General features: G+C 50.8%; 1 protein-coding gene across 2 annotated transcripts in view; it reads right to left on the reverse strand.

Moving 5' to 3' along the window:
- The window catches only part of LOC144764017 (ribonuclease inhibitor-like), a 168,094-nt gene extending 146,566 nt beyond the window's left edge, over nt 1-21,528 (reverse strand). For both annotated transcript variants that reach the window (XM_078650144.1, XM_078650145.1), the window contains exons 1-2: nt 21,404-21,528; nt 5,604-5,768 (exon numbers count right to left, since the gene is read on the reverse strand). In XM_078650144.1, the coding sequence (XP_078506270.1) occupies nt 5,604-5,768; nt 21,404-21,447 (209 nt within the window). In that variant the 5' untranslated portion in view covers nt 21,448-21,528. The remainder of the gene's footprint in view (nt 1-5,603; nt 5,769-21,403) is intronic.
- Nucleotides 21,529-27,486: the final 5,958 nt, after the last annotated feature.

The following is a 27,486-nucleotide window of genomic DNA, read 5'->3' on the forward strand; positions in this document are numbered from 1 at the left end:
CCCTCTGCTTTCAGGTTTCTTCTTCCTTGATCCAGGCTTGGATCCAACGAACTTTCCTTCACTGGTCGCCTGCCAGCAACTTCCTTCTTCCAGGCTCCTGGTCCGGCAACGAGATCCCCGACGTCTTTTCAGACCTATGCAGCTGCAGCCCCTGGGCTAGGTAACTTCGGCACTTCGGTGTCCCAGCATAGCCTCACTATCCTAGGGTCAGGATCCACTGTCGTTTTCTTCCTACCAGGTCGGGTTCGCCCGTGAACACTAACTTTGCCTTTACTAGCTTCCATAGACTTTGTCCCGCATCCCGCGTGAGAGTGCACACTCTGCACCCGAGTCCCCTAGGTCTCCTAGAAGTAATCTAACGATTCTATAGTCAAGTCCTAGCGATTCCAAAGCCTATTAGTACTGTACTTACCTGCTAGTAATTTCGCATTCCACTTTTTAAGTATATGGTTTTTCGTGCCCCTCGGGCATTTGTGTATAACGTGCTAACTTAAGTATTTTCATAAGAGTTTTGTTGTGTGCTTAGCACCCTGTCCTCATAAAGAGTACAGGGTTGTTGTGATTCTAATAAATACACTGTTTATTTTCATAACACTTGTGTGGTGTCCTTTCACTGGGTGTTCAAGGGGTAATGTGATGGTAAAACAGCTGGCTTAACACGCCCTCTAGAGTCTTAGCCTTAGACTGCTCGTATCCATGCTACTAGGATAGCTGGTCTATAAGGTTGACTTACAACCAATCATCAATAAGGGTTGTTTGGACTGATATATAGTGATCACTAGAATAGTGAACACTGCACATCAGGCCAACTTCTCACAACAACAAAATAAGCAAAGTGGAGGCAAACATTATCCACAATCATAAATGAAGGACATTACTTAGACTTTTTCTTTAGACATACATCAAATGCACATCAAATGTTTTGGATCACAAAATGGTTGTGGTGCACACACATAAAAACTTAACATAATCAAAGAAATGGAACAAACACTTAACGTTAAATCACAAAATTAACATTATATATTAATATGTATCCATGTAACAAAGGTCCAACATGAATTTCATCAACATAAGAGATATAAACTTGTCCTCCTTATGTTTGTCAAACATCCAAAAAAGACCCTATGGGGTTGAGGCTTAAGGTTCAACTCTGGGTTGTTGCCTTAAGCGGCGTCAATTGCCATAATTCCAATCCACTGGCTTCCATAGACCTTTGTATCGGTGTGCCCTCAACCACACTGAATTAAGCAGATGCGTTTCAACCTTCAGTGGTCCTAACAATTAAGTGTGAAGGTCTACCATAGGGTTGTCAAGGTTTAAGAACAGATGTGTAAGATAAAAGTGAAAACTATATGTCACATAAATGAAGAAAAACCTCAATATTCAAAGACAAGTAATAGAGTAAGGGAGCATTAAAAACCAAGGATTTTAGATTCCAGTCGTCAAGTGGTGGGGTGTCACAACGTAGGTATTATGGCGTGGCAGATTTTCAGTCTTTTCTCTAGTGAGATGTGTTTCAACTTAGAGTAATAATCATGTGTAAGCTTGGCAATAGCTACCCAGGCACATCAACTTTCTTAAAGATCCTCCTCTTACAGTAGCTAATACCAGTGCTCTTATTATGCGGATGAAAATCTCAGCTGCTGAGTGGCTGCACTCTCGAAGGGGGTAAACATATTCATCTGATTAACTGTGGACTATGTGCCCTGCAAGAGCATTATTATTGTTGGCTAAGAACCCGCTGGTTCTGCAACCTACCTTTTGTGGCCATCTTGCGTCAGACCGCAGTGAATGAATGCAGGAGTCACACAACTTCCCCTGCTTCGACCTTTATGCTTCAAGTGCTACTCCATTTATTGCAAGCCCGTAACAGTACTCTTTAAGAGTCTATCACCTGACTTCCTTTCCTTTCTCACCACCCATTTTACGCATAAAGGTCAAAACTGGAAAAGTTGTATGACTCCCTACTTCCGCATTCATTTACCACTATCCAACACATGACGGCAATCAAAAGATAGGATGCAGAGCCAGCCAGATGGCCCAGAGTTGTGTGGGGAGGCTTCTGCAGGTCTTTGCAGTGATGTGGAAGAAGGAGTGTTCTTCACTTTTGCTTTGGTAGGTAATGGGAGTATGGGCAAGTGAGAGGGAGGTGGAGCATAGACTTCTCAATAGTTGGTACAAGTTCAGTTGGTGGTTAATGAAGGGGGGTCCTTGGTTGTGTAGAGCCTTGTGTGCGTCACCAGCTTTAATTGTCATCTCTTCTGTTCAGGAAGCCAGTGGAGTTGCCTGAGGTGGGGTGTGAAGTGGGTTCATCGGCCAGGCTGCAGATGAGTGTGGCTGCAGCATTCTGTATGGTCTGAAGTCTCTGTAGGTGGTGTGCAGAGATTGCTACGTAGAGCGCGTTATTGTAGTCCAGTCAGATGGTGATCAGACCCTCTGACACAGTGCGTCTCGTGTGTAGGTGTAGCCACTTGAAGACCTTAGTAGCATGCGTAAGAGAGGAAGCAGGCGGAGGAGTGATTTCATAGTGAGCTGGTTGTCAATGAAGATTCCGAGGTGTCTGGCATGGTTGGAGGGTGCAGGTCCCAGGTCTGATGGCCATCAGGAGTCCTTCCATGTGTTGCTGCTGTTGCCAAAGATCAGACTTCCGTCTTGTGTGTGCTAAGCTGCAGGCAGTTGTTCTTCATCCAGTCGGTGACACTTGCAATGCATCTGTAAAAATTCGTTCAGGTGGTGGTGTTGTCGTCGGTGAGTGAGAGGATGAGTTGAGTGTCGTCTGCGTAGGACATTATGATGAGACCGTGAGATCTGATGATGTTGCCCAACAGGGTCATATATGCGTTGAAGAGGATGGGGCTGAGGGATGAGCCCAGGGGGACACCGCAGGTAATCTTCTTGGGTTCGGAGTTGAAAGGTAGGAGGTGAATCCTCAGGGTACTTCTGGTGCAAAATTGGGTGAGCCATCTGAGCTTATCCCTTTGAATGCCGATGTAGTGGAGTTTAACCACCAGCGTGTGGTGGGATACGGTATTGACGGCAGCCAATAGGTCGAGAGCGTTCAGAGCTGCTGTTTCTCCTCAGTCGAGGAGGGTTCAGATGTCATCAGTGGCTGCCATCAGGGTGGTTTTGGTGTTGTGATTGCTGCGGAAGCCAGATTGGGAGGTGTTCAGTAGCTAGTTCTGCTCCAGGTGTGTCACAAGTTGCTTATTGATGATCATTTCCAAGGCCTTCCCTGTGAATGGGAGATAGGCCCAAAAATGTTTTAGTTCGTCGAGGTCGGCAGAGGGTTTGTTGAGTAGGCGTGTTTCCAGGCATCAGGAAATGTTGTGGTGGTTATAAGAGGTGTTGAACAGGTAGGTGAATTCTGGGCTGATCCTCTTGTTCCTGAGGTTGAAGATGTGGTGTGGGCATAGGTCTCTGGAAGCTCCTGAGTATATGAATTTCATGATGGAGGTGGTGTCCTGGGTGGAGAGAATGTTCCAGGAGGTCAGTCTGTGGTTTGCGTCGATTGCAGTAGTTGAGTCATTATCGAGGAAGTCATGAGGAGTGGGTTGAGAGTCGAAGTTTCTGTGTATGGTTGAGATCTTGTAATGGAAGAAGTAAGCAAGGTTGTGGTACAGCTCCTCTGAGGGTGCGATGTTGTTTTTGCTGGCAGCCGGGTTGGAGAATCATAATATACAAAGTTGTGTGGGGATGGAGAATTCCTTAATGATGTTGAAACGTTCCTTTGTGTTTGCGACCCTGGTTTTGATGCGTGCAGGCAGTGGTAGAGGTTGAGGAAGGTCTTGAAGGCTACCCTATTGAAGATGTCCTTGCTGGCGCGCCATCTCCTATCCAGCGGTATGCTGCCTCATTTCGCTGTTCTGAGTTCGTGGTTGTTCCAGCTGGCCTTTTTGGAGGATTTTCTCTGGACGTTGCTCTTGATGAGGAAGATGCTGTTGGCTCAGAGGTAATTCAGGTGTTTATGTTCTTCGCTCCCTGCTTCAGGTTGTTGGCGGTAATACGGTTGGAGGTGTTGAGGGTATCTGTCCTGCCGGTCCCTGATATTTTGTTCCACTTCTGGTCCAGTGTTTTGTGTAGGGTCATGTATGATCTGGGTTATTACGAGGCTGCTCATAATGTCGAAGAGGTGTGCTGCGTTTGTTGTTGGGGTTGATGTGGTAATTTAGGTCACAGAGGAAGATGTAGTCCTTGGAGTCTATGGCTAGGGGCGCAATGAAGTTTGCGATGGAGTTGCTGAAGCTGGAGTGCAGGCCTAGGGGTCGGTATGCAAGGATGTTGTCTTGTCAACCGTGTGGAGCTTTAAGTTTAGATGTTCCATGGGGGTAGTGGTGCTGACGGTGGTGATGGTGGTGCACTGAATGGTCTTTTAGTGGAAGATGGTGGTTCCTTCAGGCTTGTAGGTATGGTCCTTGTGAGTGACTTCATATGCATCGAGATTGCTGTGACAATGTCTGGGGTGGATGTGGGCTTGAGGAAGATCATGTTGGGTGCAAGGGTGGCAATGAGGTCCCATTATTCGGTAGAATGCTTGCATAGTGAGCGTGTGTTGAGAAGGGAGCATGTGGGTTAGTGTTTTTTCCAGGTAGTGTCTGTGGTGTGTTCGGGCTGGGGCTGGTCGGTTGGCTGGTGTGTGTGCTGTGACAGTGGAGTCAGGAAAAAGGTCCTACTGTGGAGCATGGGACGGCGCTGTAGCAGTGTTTGTTGCGTTGTCTGGGGTTGAGAGCACAGTTACGGTGTGTCTTCTAGGGGGAGTGAGGGCCAGGGGTCATGGGCCAGGTGAGGACGGGCACCCTGCATTAAGAAGGTCCTTGGGTGGGCGGGGCTTCTGTTGGCGGGAAGAACAACAAGTGGAAAATCCCGGGCAGCGGCTGTGTCACTGTATTAGTCTGGAACAAACAGGAACTGGAGGCCACAGGCAAGTGGCAGGCTAGGTGTCCAGGTGCCTCTAAGTTAAGCTTGACTGCTCTGTGCCAAGCTACCAGGGGATTGAGTACAGGTTAATTTGGAGTTTGCTACTTGACCAGTGCTCACACCCTAGTCAACCAGTAAAACAATTTCTAAAAATCTCTAATAAACCACATAGTTCCTACCTCCATCCACCATATGTATCTCCACCTATGCACTGCTCATCCAAAGACCACAACTCCTTTGACATATAAAACTATTGTCAAAAGTAAGACAAAGAAGTTGTGAGTGAGATGCAGGAAAGTGGTGAGAAATGTAAGTGGAGTGCTGATTGTCAGACAGAGTAATGGAGATTATTGATAAGTAATTTATAGTGTTAATTAAATGAAAGAGTTGGGAGTATGGCAGGATAGCAAAGATGATGAATGGATAGGTCTGCCCGAGAATAATGAACTATGATTAAAGTTTTAACGAGGCAGAGCTAACTCTTTGAAACCCACTTCAAACACCTGCAAGATCTAAGAGCCTTCTTGTCCTCAAAACCAGCATCCTAAATATAACATGAACATCCACCTAATGACCCCGAGGTCTGGAAGTATATCGCGCTGATTCAGTTAGTGGAGTGCACATTAAAAATAGCTCAGTAAATGAAAAAGACTGATGCACTGCCATATGGAGAGGCAGATGTTACTCACTCCAGCTTCTTAATGTTGCAGCGTGGATCTTTCAATCCTTCACACAGCAGCCTCATCCCTGATCTGCCAAATGTACTCCCGCTCAGGTCCAGCTCAGTGAGTGATTGGTTTACACAGAGGAATGATTCTAGATCAGCACAGCAGAACTCAATGTCGCTGTCCATCCTGCAGAAGAATGAAAACAAACAAAAGTTGAAATGGGTCATGATATCATCATTTAGGTAGAACTTCATTTTAGAGTATTTTTAATGAAATCATGTTGGTTGCAAATACCCTGCTTCATTTAACTATTCATGCAACCTTTCCCATAGGGGTTTGGCTAAGGATAATCATCTCTGAAGAAAGGTTTTATAATCATGATCACACTAGACATTAGCTACAAAATCATGAAAAATTATGTCTATCTCACGCAGTGACACCCAGAGTAAAAAAATACCCAATATAATTTTGTTCAAGGAGTAACAACTCAAGTTTCAAAAGCTTCATGACAGGTAATATTTTTGTCCGGGCTTGTGCCTTATGCTGCTCTCTGGCTCTCACCATCATGCTTCAGAGTGCCCTGTAGAGGACCAGTTAAAGATGCTCCTCAACCTGCATTCAGCACCCCTAGCAACCCAGCAAGCACTTCAGCCTGCAACATCCATTCTTCATTGGCCACAGAACACCCATCCAGTGGCCCCTGAGGCCACCAAGGTTCACAACACCACCACAAAATTCCCTCCGAAGTCTAAAAACCCACCTCTGGTATCCCTCAGAAGCCATGGACAATACTACCACTTGAGACCTTCCATGCTACCACTTGAGACCTTCCATACTACAACAAGACCTTCCGTTCTACCACTTGAGACCTTCCATACTACAACAAGACCTTCCGTTCTACCACTTGAGACCTTCCATACTACCACAAGACCTTCCATTCTACCACTTGAGACCTTCCATACCACCATGAGAACTTCCATTCTACCACTCGAGACCTTCCATACTACCATGAGACATTCCATTCTACCACTTGATATCTTTCATACTACCACAAGACATTCCATTCTACCACAAGACCTTCCATTCTACCACAAGACCTCCCATTCTACTAATTCAGACCTTCCATACTACCACGAGAACTTCTATTCTACCACTTGAGACCTTCCATGCTACCATAAGACCTTCCATTGTACCATAAGACCTTCCATTCTACCACTTGAGACCTTCCATACTACCATGAGACATTGCATTTTACCACTTGAGATCTTCCATACTACCACAAGACATTCCATTCTACCACTTAAGACCTGCCATTCTACCACATGAGACCTTCCATACTACCACAAGACCTTCCATTCTACCACTTGAGACCTTCCATACTACCACGAGACATTCCATTTCACCACTTGAGATCTTCCATACTACCACAAGACCTTCCATTCTACCACTTGAGACCTTCCATACTACCACGAGACATTCCATTTCACCACTTGTACCTTCCATACTACCACGAGACCTTCCATTCTACCACTTGAGACCTTTCATACTACCACAGGAGGCCTTCCATACTACAAGACCTTCCATTCTACCACTTGAGACCGTCCATACTACCACAGGAGGCCTTCCATACTACAAGACCTTCCATTCTACCACTTGAGACCTTCCATACTACCACAGGAGGCCTTCCATACTACAAGACCTTCCATTCTACCACTTGAGACCGTCCATACTACCACAGGAGGCCTTCCATACTACAAGACCTTCCATTCTACCACTTGAGACCGTCCATACTACCACGAGACCTTCCACTCTCCCACTTGAGACCTTCCATACTACCACAAGACCTTCCATTGTACCACTTGAGACCTTCCATACTACCACAAGACCTTCCATTCTACCACTGGAGACCTTCCACACTACCACAAGACCTTCCATACTACAACTTGAGACCTTCCATACTACCACTTAAGACCTTCCATACTACCACAAGACCTTCCATTCTACCACAAGACCTTCCATTCTACCATGAGACGTTCCATTCTACCACTTGAGACCTTCCATACTACCACAAGACGTTCCATTCTACCACTTGAGACCATCCATTCTACCACTTGAAACTGTCCATACTACCACAAGACCTTTCACTCTCCCACTTGAGACCTTCCATACTACCACAAACCCCTCCATTCTACCACTTGAGACCTTCCACACTACCATGAGACCTTCCATTCTACCACTGGAGACCTTCCACAAGAACTTCTATTCTACCACTTGAGACCTTCCATACTACCACAAGACCTTCCATTCTACCACAAGACCTTCCATTCTTCCACTTGGGACCTTCCATACTACCACAAGACCTTCCATTCTACCACTTGAGACCTTCCATACTAACACAAGACCTTCTATTCTACCACTTGAGACCTTCCATACTACCACAAGACCGTCCCTTCTACCACTTGAGAGCTTCCATACTACCACAGGAAATTCCATTCTATCACTTGAGACCTTCTATACTACCACTTGAGACATTCCATACTACCACAAGACCTTCCATTAAACCATTTGAGATCTTCCATACTACCACAAGACCTTCCGTTCTACCACAAGAACTTCCCTTCTACCACAATAACTTCCGTTCTACCACAAAAACTTCCATTCTACCACTTGAGACCTTCCATACTACCACAAGACCTTCCATTCTACCACAAGAACTTCCCTTCTACCACAATAACTTCCGTTCTACCACAAAAACTTCCATTCTACCACTTGAGACCTTCCATACTACCACAAGACCTTCCATTCTACCACAAGAACTTCCCTTCTACCACTTGAGACCTTCCATTCTACCACTTGAGACCTTCCATACTAACATGAGACCTTCCTTTCTACCACAAGAACTTCCATTCTACCACTTGAGACCTTCCATACTACAACATGAGACCTTCCATTCTACCACAACACCTTCTATACTACCACATGAGACCTTCGATTCTACCACAAGACCTTTCATACTACCACAAGACCTTCTATACTACCACATGAGACCTTCTATTCCATCACATGAGACCTTCTCTACTACCACATGAGACCTTACATACTACCACGTGAGAACTGACGTACTACCATGTGAGACCTCCATACTATCACATCAGACCTTCAATACTACCTCATGAGACCATCCATAATACCACGTGAGACCTTTCATAACCATGAACCTTTCCCTACAACCATGAGACCTTCCATACAAGACGTTCTATAGTACCACAAGACTTTCAATATTAAAACATGAGCTCTTCCATACTACCACGTGAGACCTTCCATACTACCACGTGAGACCTTCCATACTACCATGAGCCTTTCCCTACAACCATGAGACCTTCCCTACAACCATGAGACCTTCCATACTACCATGAGACTGGTTCTAGTGTTAGAAGTTAACCATTCCTCCTGCCAGTGTCCAATGCAGTGTAAAGATGCACCCCCTCATTCCCCCCTCCCATGCATACTGAGCCTCTGATGGTATCTTTGGTGTCCCAGGGAATGTTTGTGTAAGCTTCTTCTTCACCTTACTTGCCTTTGAGCCTTTCATTCCTTGGTGACTTAACTACTTGGGAGCCTTATCTGCATGAGAACTTTACCTGCCTGGGAACCGTACCTGCCTGGGAACCATCCCTGCCTGAGAACCGTACCAGCCTGGGAGTCTTACCTGCAAGCTATCCTTACCTGCATGGGAAGCGTACCTGCCTGGGAACCATACCTGCCTGGGAAGCGTACCTGCCTGGGAAACGTACCTGCCTGGGAAACGTACCTCCCTGGGGACCTTGTCTGCCTGAGAGTCTTACCTGCAAGCAATCCTTACCTGCCTGGGAGCCTTACCTGCCTGGGAAATGTGCCTGCCTGGGAACCTTATCTGCCTGGCAACCTTACCTGCCTGGGAACCTGACCTGACCTGACCTGGCCGGGAGCATTTTCCTCACCTCTCACAGGTGCTGTGTTTGGTTTTCAGGTGAGGGCGTTCCTCATGCAAGTGAAAAAGCAGCCTTGCTGGGCAAGGTTCACAGTGCTTGCGTCTGGGAGAACTTTATATGAGCACAGACCATCACAACTGAAGGAGTGCTAGCCTCGTTAGTGTCCTCGGCATGAACTGGGGACACACCAGCTAGCAGAAATTACAATATTATTAACTTGCATATATGACTACCACAGGTATACTATGTCACAGTGCCTTGAACAACTAGTGTTATTTATATATAGCTCAGTGATATTTCATTTGATGACATCAGCAGGATGAAAGACGGAGTCGAACCCACCAGGATTTGAAACTTTGGCCTGTAGCAGTAGAATAAGGCAGCAGCAAGGAGTTACCTCTCAGAGCCACCTCTTCCGACAAGGGTAGAATGTCTTTTAAAGTTCCCTTATTTGGAAGGGAAGGTCCCAATCCTACTTTGGTACCGACACTTGACTGCTTCAGGATGGAACACACGTGTGTAAGTTGAATATTATGTATTTATGTGTGCAGTTTTATATAGCGTGGACATGGCCTGAAGGCATCAGAGCACTTTACAACACATAGAATACTGGGTTACAGCGGGTTACTTTAATAGTCGTTAAACTCGGATGTTTACATCAGTGGATGTGTACAGGAGTTACCACAAGAGATAGTTACAACAATAGGGCAGAGGACATACACCGTTTAGTGAGGGCGGATCAGGGTGCAATGGAGAAAGTACTTAAGTCTGGTCGATGGTGAATTAACCAAAATGACTGTCGAATAGGAGGCGCTTGAGGTCCCTTTGGAAGGTTGTTAGGCAGGGGGTTGGACGGAGTGAGGGAGGCAGAGAGGTCCAGATTCTAGTGGCGCTACCAAAGAAAGACTGGTTTGTGTACTGTTCTCAACTGAAGGTGGGGGGTTCCAGGAGCAGGGTTTGGGCATTTCTGGAAATCCTATTTGCTCCAGAGATTTTCAGTTTCTCATTTTGATAGAAAGGTGAGGAAGAGTGCTCGACCTCTCTGCAGCATTCATCACTGTCTTCCACAACACACTCATCATAAGACTCTCCGAGGGAGGCATAAAAGGATCAGCACTCAACTTGACGTGCTCCTTCCTCACTGTAAGAACCCATGGAATCAGACTGCCATCCTTTACATCCGAGACCAAGAACCTGATCTGCGGAGTTCCCCAGGGATCATCTCGCAACCCAACATTGTTCAAATCATCTGAAGGCATCAACTTCCTCTCATACACTGACGACACACAACTCATCTTCAACCTTTCCAACAAGACAACCACCACAATAGCCAGCTTCACCAACTGCAGGCCCTTGAATGGCTAAAATCCTTCCTCCATAACCGCTCTTTTCAGGTGCCAGAGGGAGATTGCATCTCCAGGGAAACCCCTATACGTTGCGGAGTGCCCCAGGGCTCCTCATTGAGCCCTACACTCTTCAACGTATACATGGCACCTCTTGAACAAATCGTCGTCCCATATGGCATTAAACTTTTGACATACGCGGACGACACACAGCTGGTCGTCTCCCTTAGCCAGTCAGAACCCCCCACCATTGATCTGTATTCTTGCTTGGAGAATATAGTCAGCTGGATGAGCGACTCCCACTTAAAGCTCAACGGGGAAAAAACTGAGCTAATGGTACTAGGCAACCAATCCCACTTCCGCCCGGAATCTTTCTGGCCTTCCAGTATGGGCCCACCACCAATCCCCAAAACTGATATCAAGAGTTTGGGGATTTGGCTGGATGACAAACTTACTCTCAACACGCAGGCCAAGAAAACTGCAGGAATTTGCTTTGGCCTGCTCCGCTCCATCCGTAAAATTCTCCCACTCCTACCATTCCAATCAAGAAAACTGGTCATGCAGGGCCTCATTTTGTCTAGACTTGACTACGGCAACTGTTAGACGGAGACCTGAAGGGTCGGCCGAGCACAGTGATCGCACAGACAGGTAACTTCCCCCCCACAGATGGACACCACACAAAGATCAGGGTAACACCTTTTATAGGCACTTCTGGTAGTAGAGTGGTACGATACAAGGCATCAGGACACGATGATCCTCTCAATTCTAGTCTCTAGTAAGGGAAGGGGGTAGCGGGACAGTCTTGGTACCCACGGGTACGGAGGTGTAACGGTGATAGCTCACAATCCTCGAGCTCGGTGTTCGGATGGGTCAGACCGCGGCAGCGCCGGCAGGGCCCGAAGAGGTCGTAGGTGGCAACGGGCCGCGGCAGCGCCAGCAGGTCCCAACGAGGATGAAGGTTACAACGGGCCGCGGCAGCGCCAGCAGGTCCCACGAGAAGGCAGGTTGCAACGGGCCGCGGCAGCGCCAGCAGGTCCCACGAGGATGGAGGTTACTACGGGCCGCGGCAGCGCCAGCAGGTCCCACGAGGATGAAGGTTGCAGAGGGCCGCGGCAGCGCCAGCAGGTCCCACGAGGATGAAGGTTGCAGAGGGCCGCGGCAGCGCCAGCAGGCAGGACAATAGTTCACAAGGCAGGGCTGTGGCAGCGCCAGCAGTCCGTCAAGGATGAGTTCTTCTAGGTGTCTCTCGACTCCAGGATACAACTGCCTTCCTGTCCTGGGGCTGCCTCAGTTATAGGTCTGGCGCCCTTTGATGTCCGGCCCCTCGCTCTTGGAGGTCGGGAGGTCTGGGATGAGGGAGTCCAGACACCCAGCAGGGGGGCGGAGCCAGCGCCCAAGGAGGTTGGGGGTGCTCGGCACCTGGCGGGGGAGAGCCATCGACACTTCGTACTCCCATTGACCTGCCAAGTGGGCCGTTCACCTCCTGGGTGGAGGGTGGTGCCGGGATGTCGGGGCCTGGCCAGGCCCAGGGTTGGGGTCGGGCTGAGGCCGCGCGGCCGCGTGGTGCCGTGTCCAAGATGGCGGCTGGGCCGGGCAATGGTGCTGACGGTGGCCCGGGCCCTGTCCTGCGGGGAGGGAGCGAGCCCTTCACGTGGCCTGTCCAACATGCGTCCCCCCCAGCTGAAGGCGGGGAGAGTCACCCATCTTCTTGGGGACTTTCCTCGTCGAGGCGGAAAAAGCGGGACAGGCCATCCGCGTTGGCGTGGTCTTGGCCAGGGCGATGTTCCACAGTGAAGTCCATCCCCTGCAGGGAGATGGACCATCGCAATAGTTTGGGGTTCTCCCCCCGCATCTGCATGAGCCATTGCAGGGGCCGATGGTCCGTCTGTACCCGGAAATGGGTTCCGAAGAGGTATGGCCGGAGCTTCTTGAGGGCCCATACCACCGCGAAGGCCTCTCGCTCAATGGTGCTCCAGCGCTGTTCTCGGGGCAGTAGGCGTCTGCTGATGAAGGCCACTGGTTGGTCCACTCCTTCGGGGTTCAGTTGGGAGAGGACGGCCCCAATACCATGGTCGGAGGCATCGGTCTGCACGATGAACTCGCGGCTGTAGTCGGGGGCCTGGAGCACAGGAGCGGTGCACATGGCGGCCTTCAGCGTCTCGAAGGCTGCTTGACAGTCGGGAGTCCAGTTGACTCTTTTTGGGTGGTTCTTAGACGTGAGCTCCGTGAGGGGCCCCACAATGCTGCCATAGTCCCTTACAAACCGCCGGTAGTATCCGGTGAGCCCCAGGAAGGCTCGGACCTCGGTTTGTGTCTCGGGGGGTTGCCAGGACTGAATGGCAGCCACCTTGAGTTGGAGGGGGGCCACCAGACCGCTCCCCACTTGGTGTCCGAGGTAGGTCACGGACCCCTGGCCGATTTGGCACTTGCTGGCCTTTATGGTGAGGCCGGCCTGTTGGAGGGCCTGCAGGACCTCTCTGAGGTGGTGGAGGTGATCCGCCCAGTGGCGGCTGTATACCGCGATGTCGTCCAGGTAGGCGGCGCTGAATTCTTCGAGGCCCGCCAATACCTGGTTCACCAGTCTTTGAAAAGTGGCTGGAGCGTTTTTCATGCCGAAGGGCATCACTCTGAAATGGTAGTGCCCATCCGGGGTGGAGAAAGCGGAACGTTCTTGGGCTCTGGGAGTGAGGCCGATCTGCCAGTAGCCCGCTGTCAGGTCGAAGATGCTTAGGTAGCGGGCTGCCCCCATGCGGTCGACTAGTTCATCTGCTCGGGGGATAGGGTGAGCGTCGGTTCGGGTGACCGCGTTCAGACCCCGATAGTCAATGCAGAACCGGAGTTCAGGGGTGGTGCCCGGGGCCGCGGCCTTGGGGACCAGGACGACCGGGCTGGCCCAGGGACTGTCCGAAGGTTCGATGACTCCGAGGGCGAGCATCTTGGAGACTTCTTCTTGGATGCATGTACGTACCCGATCCGGTACTCTGTACGGCCGGTGTCGAACAGGAGGACTGTCCCCCGTGTCCACGTCGTGCAGGCACCAGGAGGTGACTCCGGGTGCGAGAGAGAGCAGGTTTGCGAACGGCAGCAGGAGGGCCTGGCAATCTTGACGCTGCTCTGGGGTCAGGGCCTCAGAGAGTCGGACCCCGTCCACCGAACCATCTCTTTCCCGGGTCCTCAGTAGGTCAGGGAGGGGCTCGGAGTCTCCTTCCGCGCCACTGTCGGTAGCCATCAGCAGGCTGAGCTCTGAGCGCACGAAGTGGGGTTTGAGTCGGTTGGCGTGGAGGACCCGGAGGGGTTTCCGGGGGGACTCCAGGTCGATGAGATAGGTGACGGGGCTCCTGCGCTCGATCACCTTGAAGGGCCCCGTCCATTTGTCCTGCAAGGCACATGGTTCGATGGGGGACATCACCCATACCTGCTGACCCGGTTCAAACTCGATGGAGGAGGCATGTTGGTCGTACCACTTCTTCATGTCCTCTTGACTGGCCTCCAGATTGGCTTTAGCGATCTCCCTGAATTTCCGGGTCTGATTACGGAGGGTCAGGAGGTATGTGTAGACGTCCGGAGGGGTCTTTAGGGGGGCCATCTCCCATTCCTCCTTCACTAGACTGAGAGGCCCGCGAACGGGGTGTCCGTACAGGAGTTCGAAGGGGCTGAAGCCGAGGGACTTCTGGGGGACTTCTCGGTAGGCGAAGAGGAGGCACGGTAGTAGCACGTCCCACTGGCGGCGTAGGGGTTCTTCCAGCCCCATGATCATCCCCTTGAGGGTGCGGTTGAACCGCTCGACCAGTCCGTTCCCCTGGGGGTGATAGGGGGTGGTGAATCGGTAAGTGACTCCGCACTGCTGCCAGAGGGATTTCATATACTTTGAAATAAAGTTCGTACCCCTGTCGCTGACGACTTCCCGGGGGAAGCCCACTCGAGAGAAGATCCCCATCAAGGCTCGACCCACTACTGGGGCTGTTATCGTACGAAGGGGGACCGCCTCAGGATAGCGGGTAGCGTGATCCACCAGGACCAGGATGAAGCGATGTCCCTGTGCTGTTCGGGGGTCCAGGGGCCCCACAATGTCTATTCCCACCCTTTCGAACGGGGTGGTCACCACGGGGAATGGTTGTAGGGGTGCCTTGAGTTTGCGGCCGCTCTTCCCACTGGCCTGGCAGGTCGGGCAGGACCGGCAATGGTTGGATACGTCATTTCTCATTTTGGGCCAAAAAAAGTGAGTCACCAGGCGGTGGTAGGTCTTGTCTTGGCCCAGGTGCCCGGCCAGGGGGACATCATGGGCTAGGTTCAACAGGAAGTCTCTGAAGTGGAGGGGCACCACCAGCACTCGCCCGGCCCCCAGTTCTGCGATTTTCTGTTCGCTGTACAAGAGATCATTGTCCCAATAAACCCAGTGGGCCCCGGTGGTGTCTCCTTGGCTCTGGGCGAGCGCTTGCTGTCGCAATCCCTCGAGGGAGGGGCAGGTCTTTTGCTCCTGCCGGAATTGTTCCTGGGTGGGCCCCCCTTCTTGACGCCACTGAGCCAGGTCGGGAAGCTCGGGGGGCTGTGTGGACCCCTCTGGGGTGGGGTCCGGGTGGTCGGTCTGGAGGAAGTCTTCTTCTGGAGTGATCGAGGGCGGAGGTGCTGCCCATTCTGGTTCTTCTGGTCTAGGGATGGTGCGGGTGGCCATGGACCGGGTGGTTACGCACGCCCAGTCCGGGAGACCCAACATCCCCAGATGCTCTCTTCTTTCCACAGCGGCCCACGGGAGCTCTCGAGATCGTTCCCCAGGAGGCAGTCTACGGGGGCATCGTCACGGACAGTTACTTTCAGCATGCCGGACACTCCTCCCCATTCGAAGGGGACGCAGGCCATCCGACACAGGCTCTCTGAGTTATCTGCCGATCGGACGGGGCAAAGTACGTTTGGTAGGATTTGTTCCGGGGTTACCAGGTGACAGCGGACGGCCGTCACACTGGCCCCGGTGTCACGCAGGGCCTCGGCCTTGCGCCCATTGATGTTCACCCATTGGCTGTACTTCCGAGTGTTGGCGGGCAGGGGAGTCCGCGGGACCATGTCTCTTCCTCCTAGGCACGCCAGGGTCATGGCGGCGGGTTCCCACTCGAACTGCTCCGACTCATAGGTCTCCGTGTCTTCGGAGACTTGTTCTTCTCCCAGGGCGGCGGCCGCCATTTGGCGGGGCCCGGGGGCCTGGTTCTTCGGGCAGGTCGGGTCACTGGCATAGTGGCCGACTCGCTGGCATCGATGACACGTCACGTTAGCTCGGAACCCCGGGCGCATCGGGGGGTTTCCCCGGCCTGCTGGGGCCGGGGTGGCGTTAGTGGGTGCGGCCGGGGCGGCGTCTCTGCCCCGGCCCGGGCCTCCTCCTCCTCCTCGGGGACGATGGTGACCTTGGTTGGTTCTGTTCTGCTCATTTGGCCCACTCCGGGCCACTCGGGTGCTCTCCCACCGGTCAGCCTCGGTGGCGAGCTGCCGGGGTTCAGTCAATTTACTGTCGAGGAGGTGCTGCCTGAGCTCGACAAAGCAGTTGTTGGAGAGGTGCTCCCACACAATGAGATTGAAGAGTTGTTCGTAAGTGGTTACGTTGTTACCCTTGATCCACCCCTCGAAGGCTCGGCTGAAATAGTTCACGTATTCCAACCACGTCGTACATGGGATCCGGGTGCAGTTGCGGAACCTCTGGCGGTACATTTCGGGTGTAAGTCCATATCGACTGAGGAGGGCGGCCTTCATGTGGTCATAGGACGTCATTTGATGGTCCGGAAGTTGCAGCAGGGCATCACGACCCTCGTTGACGAATCTCCCCCATAGACCGGCTCCCCAGTCACTTCGAGCGACTCGGTGGGCGGTCATGGCAATGTCATAGGCCTTGAACCACTGCTGTATGTCGTCGTTCCGGTGATATTCTCGGACCACATCCTTGGGGATGTGGACCTTCTGCTCGGTAGGACCCGGGGAGTGCGGTTGCTCGGGCACCCCTAGGTTTTTGTTCAGTTTGCGTATTTCTATCTCCGCTAGTTTGCACTCGTGCTCGTATGCCAGTCTTTTTATTTCGAGGTCTCTCTGTCTCTGTTTTTCCTCTCGCTCTTCTCTGAGCCGTAAGTGTTCTAAGTTTATTTTTTGTTCCGCCAGTTTCAATTCTCCGTCTAATCTGAGTCGTGCCAAGTCTAACTCGTGTAATCTATTTTTTTCCCGCTCTTGGATCTCTTCATGGGAGGGGCCTGTTCTCCGTTCCTCCGTCCGGGTGGTGTTGACTTCCGGGGCTGCGGGGTCCCGGGGGGTTGCGGTATTTGTCTCTGTCCAGGCCTCTAGGGCGTTTTTGAAGTCTTCTTTTGTGCTTAGCCCGGTGGTAGCAATGCCTAAGTCCATGCAAAATTGTTTGAGCTCTCGGTGGTTGTATTCTTCCAGCTTTTCCATCTGGAACTTCTCCGCCGATCCGCTCTCTTTGGTCGTCATTGTGGTTTTAGTCGTAGGGTGAGTTACTGTCTGTACGGTACGCGTTGGTTCGGATCGCGCCGCTAGCCACCAATGTTAGACGGAGACATGAAGGGTCGGCCGAGCACAGTGATCGCACAGACAGGTAACTTCCCCCCCACAGATGGACACCACACAAAGATCAGGGTAACACCTTTTATAGGCACTTCTGGTAGTAGAGTGGTACGATACAAGGCGATCAGGACACGATGATCCTCTCAATTCTAGTCTCTAGTAAGGGAAGGGGGTAGCGGGACAGTCTTGGTACCCACGGGTACGGAGGTGTAACGGTGATAGCTCACAATCCTCGAGCTCGGTGTTCGGATGGGTCAGACCGCGGCAGCGCCGGCAGGGCCCGAAGAGGTCGTAGGTGGCAACGGGCCGCGGCAGCGCCAGCAGGTCCCAACGAGGATGAAGGTTACAACGGGCCGCGGCAGCGCCAGCAGGTCCCACGAGAAGGCAGGTTGCAACGGGCCGCGGCAGCGCCAGCAGGTCCCACGAGGATGGAGGTTACTACGGGCCGCGGCAGCGCCAGCAGGTCCCACGAGGATGAAGGTTGCAGAGGGCCGCGGCAGCGCCAGCAGGTCCCACGAGGATGAAGGTTGCAGAGGGCCGCGGCAGCGCCAGCAGGCAGGACAATAGTTCACAAGGCAGGGCTGTGGCAGCGCCAGCAGTCCGTCAAGGATGAGTTCTTCTCGGTGTCTCTCGACTCCAGGATACAACTGCCTTCCTGTCCTGGGGCTGCCTCAGTTATAGGTCTGGCGCCCTTTGATGTCCGGCCCCTCGCTCTTGGAGGTCGGGAGGTCTGGGATGAGGGAGTCCAGACACCCAGCAGGGGGGCGGAGCCAGCGCCCAAGGAGGTTGGGGGTGCTCGGCACCTGGCGGGGGAGAGCCATCGACACTTCGTACTCCCATTGACCTGCCAAGTGGGCCGTTCACCTCCTGGGTGGAGGGTGGTGCCGGGATGTCGGGGCCTGGCCAGGCCCAGGGTTGGGGTCGGGCTGAGGCCGCGCGGCCGCGTGGTGCCGTGTCCAAGATGGCGGCTGGGCCGGGCAATGGTGCTGACGGTGGCCCGGGCCCTGTCCTGCGGGGAGGGAGCGAGCCCTTCACGTGGCCTGTCCAACAGCAACGCCCTATATCTTGGTTCCCCAAAAAAAGTCATCTCAAGGCTGCAGGTGGTGCAAAATGCGGCCGCCAGAATTCTCACTGGCACCAAAAAACGCTGCTCCGCCAAACCTGCGCTCAAGGAGCTTCACTGGCTCCCGGTTGAACAAAGGGTGCAGTTCAAGGCCATGTGCCTAACCCACAAAATCCTGCATGGAAAAGCCCCCCGGTCCTGAAAGAGCTCGTGACTCCCCACACGACAACCAGAACCCTACGCTCAACCTATGCCCACCTGACTAAAATACCTAACATCAAAAAAACACGTTCTGGTGGCCGACAGTTCTCATTCCAGGCGTCCAAGATGTGGAATACCCTTCCACCTGACCTTCGGGCCCAACCTAACCTCCTATCATTCCGCAAATCCCTGAAGACATGGCTGTTCCCCTGATCTCTTTTTTTCCCGCCGGTCCCCTCCTCTGGAGTTGATAGTGGATTTCAATTAGCGCTGGGATGCTCTCGGGCAGCCATGCGCTCTATAAATCTCCAAAATAAATAAATAAATAAATAAAATAAAGTAGAATGAGTAACAAATGCTTCTAGCTCAAGTCTGACAGGATGGAAATTCTGGTATTCAGAAACATGACCTCCCTATGGGATGCCACCTGGCGGCTGAAGAAGCTAGGAACAACATGAACACCCAATGGCCAAGCCGGGAATCTAGGAATCATCTTGGAACATGACATCATAACTCAACACAGTGAGCACTGCCTACTTCCACATCCTATGTATGCTACCCAAAATCTTCAAGTGGATGCCACAGAACACAAGACGTACTGTAAAGAAAGCGCTTGTCAACAGCAGGCTCGACTACGGCAAAGCACTCTATGTCAGAATACCCAAGCAGCTCCTAGAAAGAGTGCAGACCATCTAGAACGCTGCTGCAAGACTCATGCTATATCTCCCACACCGCACCCACCTCTCACCCCACCGCAGAGAGTGCCACTGGCTCCCCAGTCACAAACACAGCCAATTCAAACTCCTCACGCACACACACAAAGCCTTGCACAACACTGGTCCAGCATACTTGAACAACTGCATACACCTTCACCAGCCTGCCAGCCTCACTCTCACACATCCCACCATTCACAAAACCAGAAGAGGTTGCGTGTTCTCATACATTGCTTAAAAAACATGGAACTGCCTCCCTTAACTTATCAGAGCCTCCTCCTCACATCTTGAGTCTTGCAAGCAGCTGATGACCTGGCTCTTCCAATAACTCCGCGAGGACCACTGAGCTATACACCTGCTCAAGCACCTGGATCCCCTCACAGGTGAGTGTGCTATACAAATCAACACAACATAATATCACATAACATAACAAATGTATTTTGCCCATAGCCTTATATTGAATCAGAGGCATTTTTCGGTGGGATGCAGCTGAAATAAAGCCATTTTGCTTAAAAACCGGGAGCTTTCAGCGTGGATTGGGTCTACTGGCACGTATGTACTGTGGAAGGAGAATAAAGTTTGCCTCCAGGGTTGAAAAGTGCTGGTGACCTCTTTTGATTGGATGTCTGGGGCCATGAAAGCCGTCGCTAGTCCTACAAAGCCTGGCTGTATGTCCCCTCCTACCATATCTGTGATGAAATCAGTGATTCTTTCCCAAAAGGTTCTGACTCGGGTGCAGTGGAAGATTAGGTGTGCAAGGTCTCCCTTCTCTCTCTTGCAGTTCCAGCAGGTGTCCGTTTCTCTGACTCCTACCTCTGCGAGTCTGGCTGGCGTCCAGTAAGCTTTGTGTATCAGCCAGTACTTTGTCTGTGCTAATTGGGGTGATATTTTATTTTGGGACGTGGGCAGCCACAAGCGCCTCTTTTCTCTCTCGTTTAGCTGTCTGCCTAGGAGCTCACCTCCTCCTCACAACAGCAGTCAAAACGATACTAGCTAATTGGAAAAACACAGGGAAAGCCACGTTCAAGGACTGGGTTAACTGGATTACCTTCCTGAGGGGGGCAGACAACATAGCGGCAACACACGCCCCAACTACACGGCGAGAGACGAAATGTGGACACCCCTAGACAGACACCTGGGAACGTACGAACCCCCGTGAGATGGCCATCCCACCGCCAACCACCTGTGTTTTGGCACAGCATAACCAAGCGACAACCTGTCTCTATCTCCACCCCTTCCTTTCCTTTCACCCTCTTCTTCTCATCTCTTTATTTCCATGTACAAGGGTGCAACAAGACTCAACAGCGTGCTTATACAATCGAGCCCGCCAAGCCCGTTGTAACCCCTACGGAGCCCGCGAGGCAACGCTACCACTGTACTGTATGTATATATGAAAAATTTGCTAATAAAAACTGTTGAAATAAAAATTAAAAAAAAGTGCTGGTGACGTTAAACAGGACCTGTCAAGGACACTGCAGACGCTGAGAGTATGGTCCAGGAAGATGGAGAGGGGCTGATGGAATCAGGATGAGGTGCTTAGAAGCCGCATTAGGTGCTGGGATGTATTTGCTTATTAGGACTGCAGCACATGTACAAAACTTTTCCAGTCATTGCTTTCTTATGTTTCATTTTACTTACAGATTTGATAGTCACATTGTGGTCATAACACATAAGACAGCACTGCAAATGACCACCTTAACAAACGCTCAGTTACAAAGGGGCTCCGAGGTGCAGGCATACCTCTCTGCTCCAGCCCAGGTGCAGGCACAACTCTGCTCCAGCCCAGGTCTTCTACAATTACCAAACGAGGACTACAGGTCCCAGAAAGCAAAACCTGAATAGCAGCCGCTAGTTGGGCGCGAACGTGAGCATCTTAGCAGCTATGAAGCAGAGGTGCACTGCATCACTTTGAATTGCATCAATAAATGGAAGTTATTGCTGTTAGCAGAACAGATTTCGGCAGTGACTGAAGATGTACCTTGTTTTGCCCCCTCCTTGCAGCCTCCCCTTCCCCGTGCACATGTACAGACACGCCGTGCTCCGTGCCCCCTGCCCGTGTGCTCTCTGTGCGGCCTCCCTGCTGCACACACGGGAACTTTGTATTTTAATGCTTCAACAGCAGTACTTCCTGGTCTAGGGCAGAGCCCGGAAATCAGCTCTCGGCAGAACCCTCGGGGTACAGGTATGAGAACCCCCGGGGTACCGGTGACAGAGATTACCCCAGGGGTACTGTTTGCGTACAGCAGGGACTGAAAAGACATTCCTTTATGTGTTTATTTAGAATCTAGAAGAGCAAGCTATGGTAGTTTGTGTGCAAAAAAATCTGCATTATTCATTAGTATGGTATTTGCTTTAATAAACAGATATGAACTGTTTGCCCAGAACTACAAAATGGTTGAAATAATTTGAATTTGATGTGGGTTTATAGGAAAAAATAGGGTTACCACCTGGCCAGTATTTTAACAGCATGACTAGTATTTCTATGTCAAGACTGGTAAAAACAAAAAGAGGGAAAATTAGCAAAAACCTGTATTTCTTCCCTCCTTTTGCTATATACTGAAAATAGCACATGCAAGAAATACATCACTTAAGGCTATCTGACTAAGTGATTCAAGGCTGACAATGTCAGTAAATAGAGGCAGCATTACCCTTTAAAAACTAAATACAGATACTTTTTCCATGCATTCTTAGTCAAGCAGATCATGGATTTGCAGAAGCTAAAAACACCATCAAATGGTCTTATTTACTAATGGAAACTATTTCTAATTCAGAAAATGTGCTTTTCTACTTGTAAATGGATTTAGTCTCACACGTATTTTTCTATGAGTGGTTATACTAGGGTGAGAATGGACACCCCTGTAAATTACCCTGGAGATTTTTAACCTCACAAATCTAAAATTATGCCATTTGTTCCTGAAAAATTATGAAACATCTCACCTAAATCTTGGTGTTGGTGTCTATAGCCTTACCATGTGAATCTGTAAACACCAACAAAGATATAGGAGAGTGGGCACTCACACTGCTCTGGGCCTCACAGCTATGATATAGGGTTGCAATGGCCGGGGGTGGAGGCCCCTTCCACAGGGCCCATTTGCAACAAGAAAGATTCTACATATATTTATCCTGAAGTCATGGCTCCAGTTCCACTGCCTGAAGGTAGGCACTGTGGAAAGCCTAATGTCCCACATTTTGGAGCTCACCACTTTTAACCCTCAAAAACCGATCAGCAAGTTTCACGCTTTCATTCCTTTATGGGACCTGTTTCGAGGTAACACCCCTCATCAATCAGGCTAGCTTGAATCCAGTGGCATAGTGAGCAAGGGACCCACGTCTGGGCATACCCTGCTGTGGCGGGATGGACGAAAACAAGTATGCTTTGGGTTGAGGTAAGGCAGGTTTTATTGATTTTAACAGTCGCCTGCGCCTGGGCACATTCCTATAATATGGCAGTGGTGGTTCACTGTCTCGACGCGCTGGGGAACTCCTCTCTTTCCTCTGATCTAGGCCGGGTTTTCCTCCCTCCCGTGGAGTCCTGGAAGATGTAGTCGCCCTTGCTTCCGTCTTGAGCGCCGGTTTCAGCTCACATGTAAAGAAAAGAAAGGCTCTGAGTAAAGGGCTCTGATTCACTCAGCGTGCTTGGGAAAAGGGAGTGAGGAGACACACGTGAAAGAACAATACGGCGTGTCGCTAGTGCTAGAAGGGCATGGGGATCAGTGCAGGGATGACAGCGTTGGGTGCTCTATGGAGGTTTACAACCTCTTCTACCCGCCCAGCCCACGATACGATCACGTACCTGGCTGAGCCACACTTCCCTTGAAGCGTGGCTGGGCGAAGCGCCTTGTCGTTGGCCTCCTGGCTCGGCACTCGCTGGCCTCTTCTCTTCGGTAGCTTCTCCTTCCGTCTCTCGCTGCTCTCGCTGTTCCCCGCTTGTTCCTCTCCTCGACTGCACGCCTCCTTCTCTTCTCCAAACCTCCTCGTCTTCTCCCGGTTGTGAACAACCCTCTCTCTCGGTAGAGACGGCTTTTACTTCCGGAGAATCAGCTGACCATGGGGCGTGTCTGGTCTCAAACTTCGTCCAGTTAAAGAAACAGTCCCCCTCCTCGCGTTGGACGGCCGAAGGGTAAGGAGACCCTCCTTTCCAGCTCTCCGGTTGCTGCTGCAGTGGAGAAAAATGGGTAATAGGTATCGAGGGGATGTTGGAACAGACGGAGCCCCTTCCGGCCCCTGGTCACACATGCCAACTTAGGGCGTATAAAGCAAACACAAGGGGATGATGGCCGGAGCACCGAAACGTTTCAGGCACTCACCTCCAGTCACAGATCTGGGTTGAATCCATCTTCGTTCTTCAGCTCAATTCACCACATCAGTTCAGACCCAGCTATATGCAAATCAATCTTGACCGAGTGCCTCATGGGAACAGTCTAGCCCGAACTGCCAAGCCAGGTCTTCCCTGAACCGGAAACAAGCATCCTAGGACCGGTTTCGGGGTAACACCACTCATCAGCCAGGCTAGCTTGAATTCAGTGGCATAGTTAGCAAGGGACCCACGTCTGGGCATACTCTGCCAACTTAGGGAATACAAAGAAAAAACAAGGAGATGATGGACGGAGCGCTGAAACTTTTCAGACACTCACCCCCAGTCACAGATCCGGGTTGAATCCATCATTGTTCTTTAGCTCACTTCGCCAACTCAGTTCAGACCCAGCTATATGCAAATCAGTCTTGACCCTGTGCCTCATGGGAACAGTTCAGCCCTAACTGCCAAGCCAGGGCTTCCCTGAACCGGAAACAAGCCTTCTGGGACCGGTTTCAGGGTAACACCCCTCATCAGTCTGGGTAGCTTGAATTCAGTCGAATAGTGAGCAAAGGACCCACGTCTGGGCATACCCTGCAAACTTAGGGCAAACAAAGCAAACACAAGGAGATATTGGACAGAGCGCTACAACTTTTCAGACACGCACCCCCAGTCACAGATCTGGGTTGAATCAATCTTCGTTCTTCAGCTCACTTCACCAACTCAGTTCATACCAAGCTATATGCAAATCAGTCTTAACTCTGCATCTTATGAGGGCTGTTACCCTGAAACCGGTCTTAGATCGACTAGGAGCTGCCACGTTCCTCAGCATTATTGATTTAACATCTGGGTACCAGCAGATTGCCTTGAACGAGGGAGCCACAGGGAGGTCTGAATTGTCTACTCCAAAAGGGAGCCTCCAGTTTTGAGTAATGCTCTTCGGGTTGAAGAACGCCCCTGCTACCTTCCAGAGGTTGTTCAGCCAGGTCGTGGCTGGGTTGAAAAACGTAAGTGCTGCCTATATTGATGCCATTGAAATCTTCAGTTCATGCTGGGAGCATCACCTGTACCACCTCAGAGAAGTGCTTCAGGCTCTGCAGAGGGTACGTCTGACTATCAAGGCCAGTAAGTGCCAGATAGGGCAGGGTTCAGTGGTCGACTTGGGTCACCAATTGGGAGGAGGCAAGGTTCAGCTTCTCCGGCCAAGATTGAAACCATTCTGGCCTGAGGACCCCAAGACCCAGACATAGGTGAGAGCCTTCTTGTACCCCACTGGCTAATATAGGAGATTTGTCAAGGAGTATGACACAATTGCTGCACTCTTGACAGAGCTGACTTCCAAGAAGCAGCCACGTCAGGTGATCTGGACAGAGGCGTGCGAGAAAGCTTTTGATGATCTGAAGGAGGCCATGTGCACAGCACCCATGCTCAAGGCCCCTGACTTCTCCCAAATGTAAATGTAAATGTAAATGTACAGGAATTTATATAGCGCAAATCACCGAGCGGTTTCTAAGCGCTTGCTTAGGGAACCCGTCCTGGTATTCCCCTGTGAGATAACCCCGGCAGGGTATCCACAAGGTGAAAGCCAGGCATCCCGCCACGAGGGGCCGTTGTGGAGATTAAGCAAGCTATTGCCCGGAGTCACAGAGTGTGAACCCGTGAATCGAGTAGGCACCGGAGCGAGAATTGTCGAGTCCATGGACATTTTAGGACTCAAGACCCCGCCGAGCTGGGAATTGAACCCTGGTCCCAGGCTGACCTCTGCTTCCAGGTCTGCCTCCTCTAATCAGTGAGCCACACTTCTCCCAGAAATTCATTGTGCAGACAGACACCTCAGAGCATGGCTTAGGGGCTGTGCTCTCACAGCAGAATTAAGGTGGTTTGGATCAACCTATAGCCTTCATCAGTAAGAGAATAGTTCCACTTCAGGGTTCAGACAGGCCACAGATCCCTCAGATGGTTAATGTAGACTAGGGGTGAAAATCCCAAACTGTTGAAGTGGTCCATCTCTCTACAGGGAATGGACTGTATGGTGAAATACTGTCCTGGAACAGAGAACACACCAATGCTGATGGTCTCTCCAGGTTCTTACGCCGTAGTGAAGAGAACTCAGAAGGGGTTGGGTAGTTCTCCCCATTTTCAGCTGGGGGGATAAGTATTAGACCACGTATCCTTGGCATGGTTTTCCCCTGACTATTTGCCTTCAGTACCCTTGTTTTTGCTGGCATTCGGTCTCTGTTCATGTTAGACTTGGCATCTTCTGGTGTGTTTCCCCCTGAGTTTCTGCTTTCTGACCTCCTGGTTTTGACTATTTTTGCTAGTGTAATGATTCTGCGCACTTTCCTCACTGCTGATCAGTGGTAAAGTGCCAGTGCTCCTGTTGTAAAATGTTTTCTGGATTGGAATTTCCATGATTGGCTTATTTGATGTATGTGTCAGTCCCTAGTAAGGTGCACTGCGAGTGCCAGGGCCTATAAATCAAATACTGTTGGTGGGCTGCAGCACTGGATTGTGCCACCCACGCAAACAGCCCATAAAGTGTAACTTTGACCTGCCTTTGCAGAGCCTGTGTGCAGCCTGGGCCTGCCATGTCGATTTGGCAAGTGCACACACTTGCAAGTCCCTAAACCTTCCCTTTTCTATATATTTATTTATTTTTGGAGTTTTATATAGCGCTTGCAAGACCCAGGGGTATCAGAGCGCTTCAAAGCATACAAGTGAAAACATAAGCAATAAAGTATAATTGGAATCACATGGATATTGGGTACCAAGAGTAACAAAGTCATTGTCCGGAAGCATAGAGGTGGTGGTTGAGGAGATATTCTTTTAGTTGCCTCTTGAAGATCGTGAAAGAGGGATTCGTCCTGATGTGAGTGGGGAGAGAGTTCCAGATTTTTGGGTCATTCCCAGAGAAAGAGCAGGAGAGGGCTTTTTTGGGGGATTAGGAGGAGTGAGTTGAAGCTTCTGAGGTTTCTTGTTTGTCCAGCTTTTGTGAGTTTGGCGGCGAGGTTATCCGGTTTGCCTATGTGCAAGGCTTTATGTGTGAGGCAGGCCGTTTTGTAGGCGCAGCGTGCTTCGATGGGTAGCCATTTTAGGGCCTGTAGAGTAGGGGTGATGTGGTCAAATTTCCTGGTCCCTGAGACCATTCTTGCTGCAGCGGTTAGGGTGGCTTTCAAGGGGGCTGTATGTGTTCTAGCTGACCCGGTTAGAGTGGCATTGCCGTAGTCAAGTCTGGAAAGAACAAAAGATTGTGTTGCAGTTTTTAGGTCCTTGGGGGGTATGAAGGGTTTGATTTTGTTGAGGAGTTTTAGGTTGTAGAGGGATTTGATGTGGGAACTCATGTTGAGGCTTGGGTCTAGAGAGATCCCTAGTGATTTGACTGAGTTTGCTGGAGTGAGTTTGCAGTTTAGAGAGGTAAGGTGGTTTAGCCATTCTTGGATCTGAGCGGGTTGCTCGTGATTTGAGAAGACAAGGATTTCGTTTTTTTCTTGGTTGAGTTTGAGGTGGTTGGTAGTTAGCCAATGTTCTATTTTAGAGAGAGTGGAGTTTAGGCGGAGGATGTCATTGATGGAAGAGACTTCGAGGTACAACTGGGTGTCGTCAGCATAGAGATGATAGTCGATGCTTGCTTGTTTTAGAATGGCGGTGAGTGGTTCCATGTAAATGTTGAAGAGTGTGAGGGAGAGGACTGAGCCTTGAGGTACACCTCGAGTTGAGGGAGAGGTGTCGGACATTGAGTTTTAGATTTTTATGAGTTGTGAACGGTT

This window comes from Lissotriton helveticus, chromosome 6, assembly GCF_964261635.1.
Source record: "Lissotriton helveticus chromosome 6, aLisHel1.1, whole genome shotgun sequence".
Classification (NCBI taxonomy): Eukaryota; Metazoa; Chordata; class Amphibia; order Caudata; family Salamandridae; genus Lissotriton; species Lissotriton helveticus.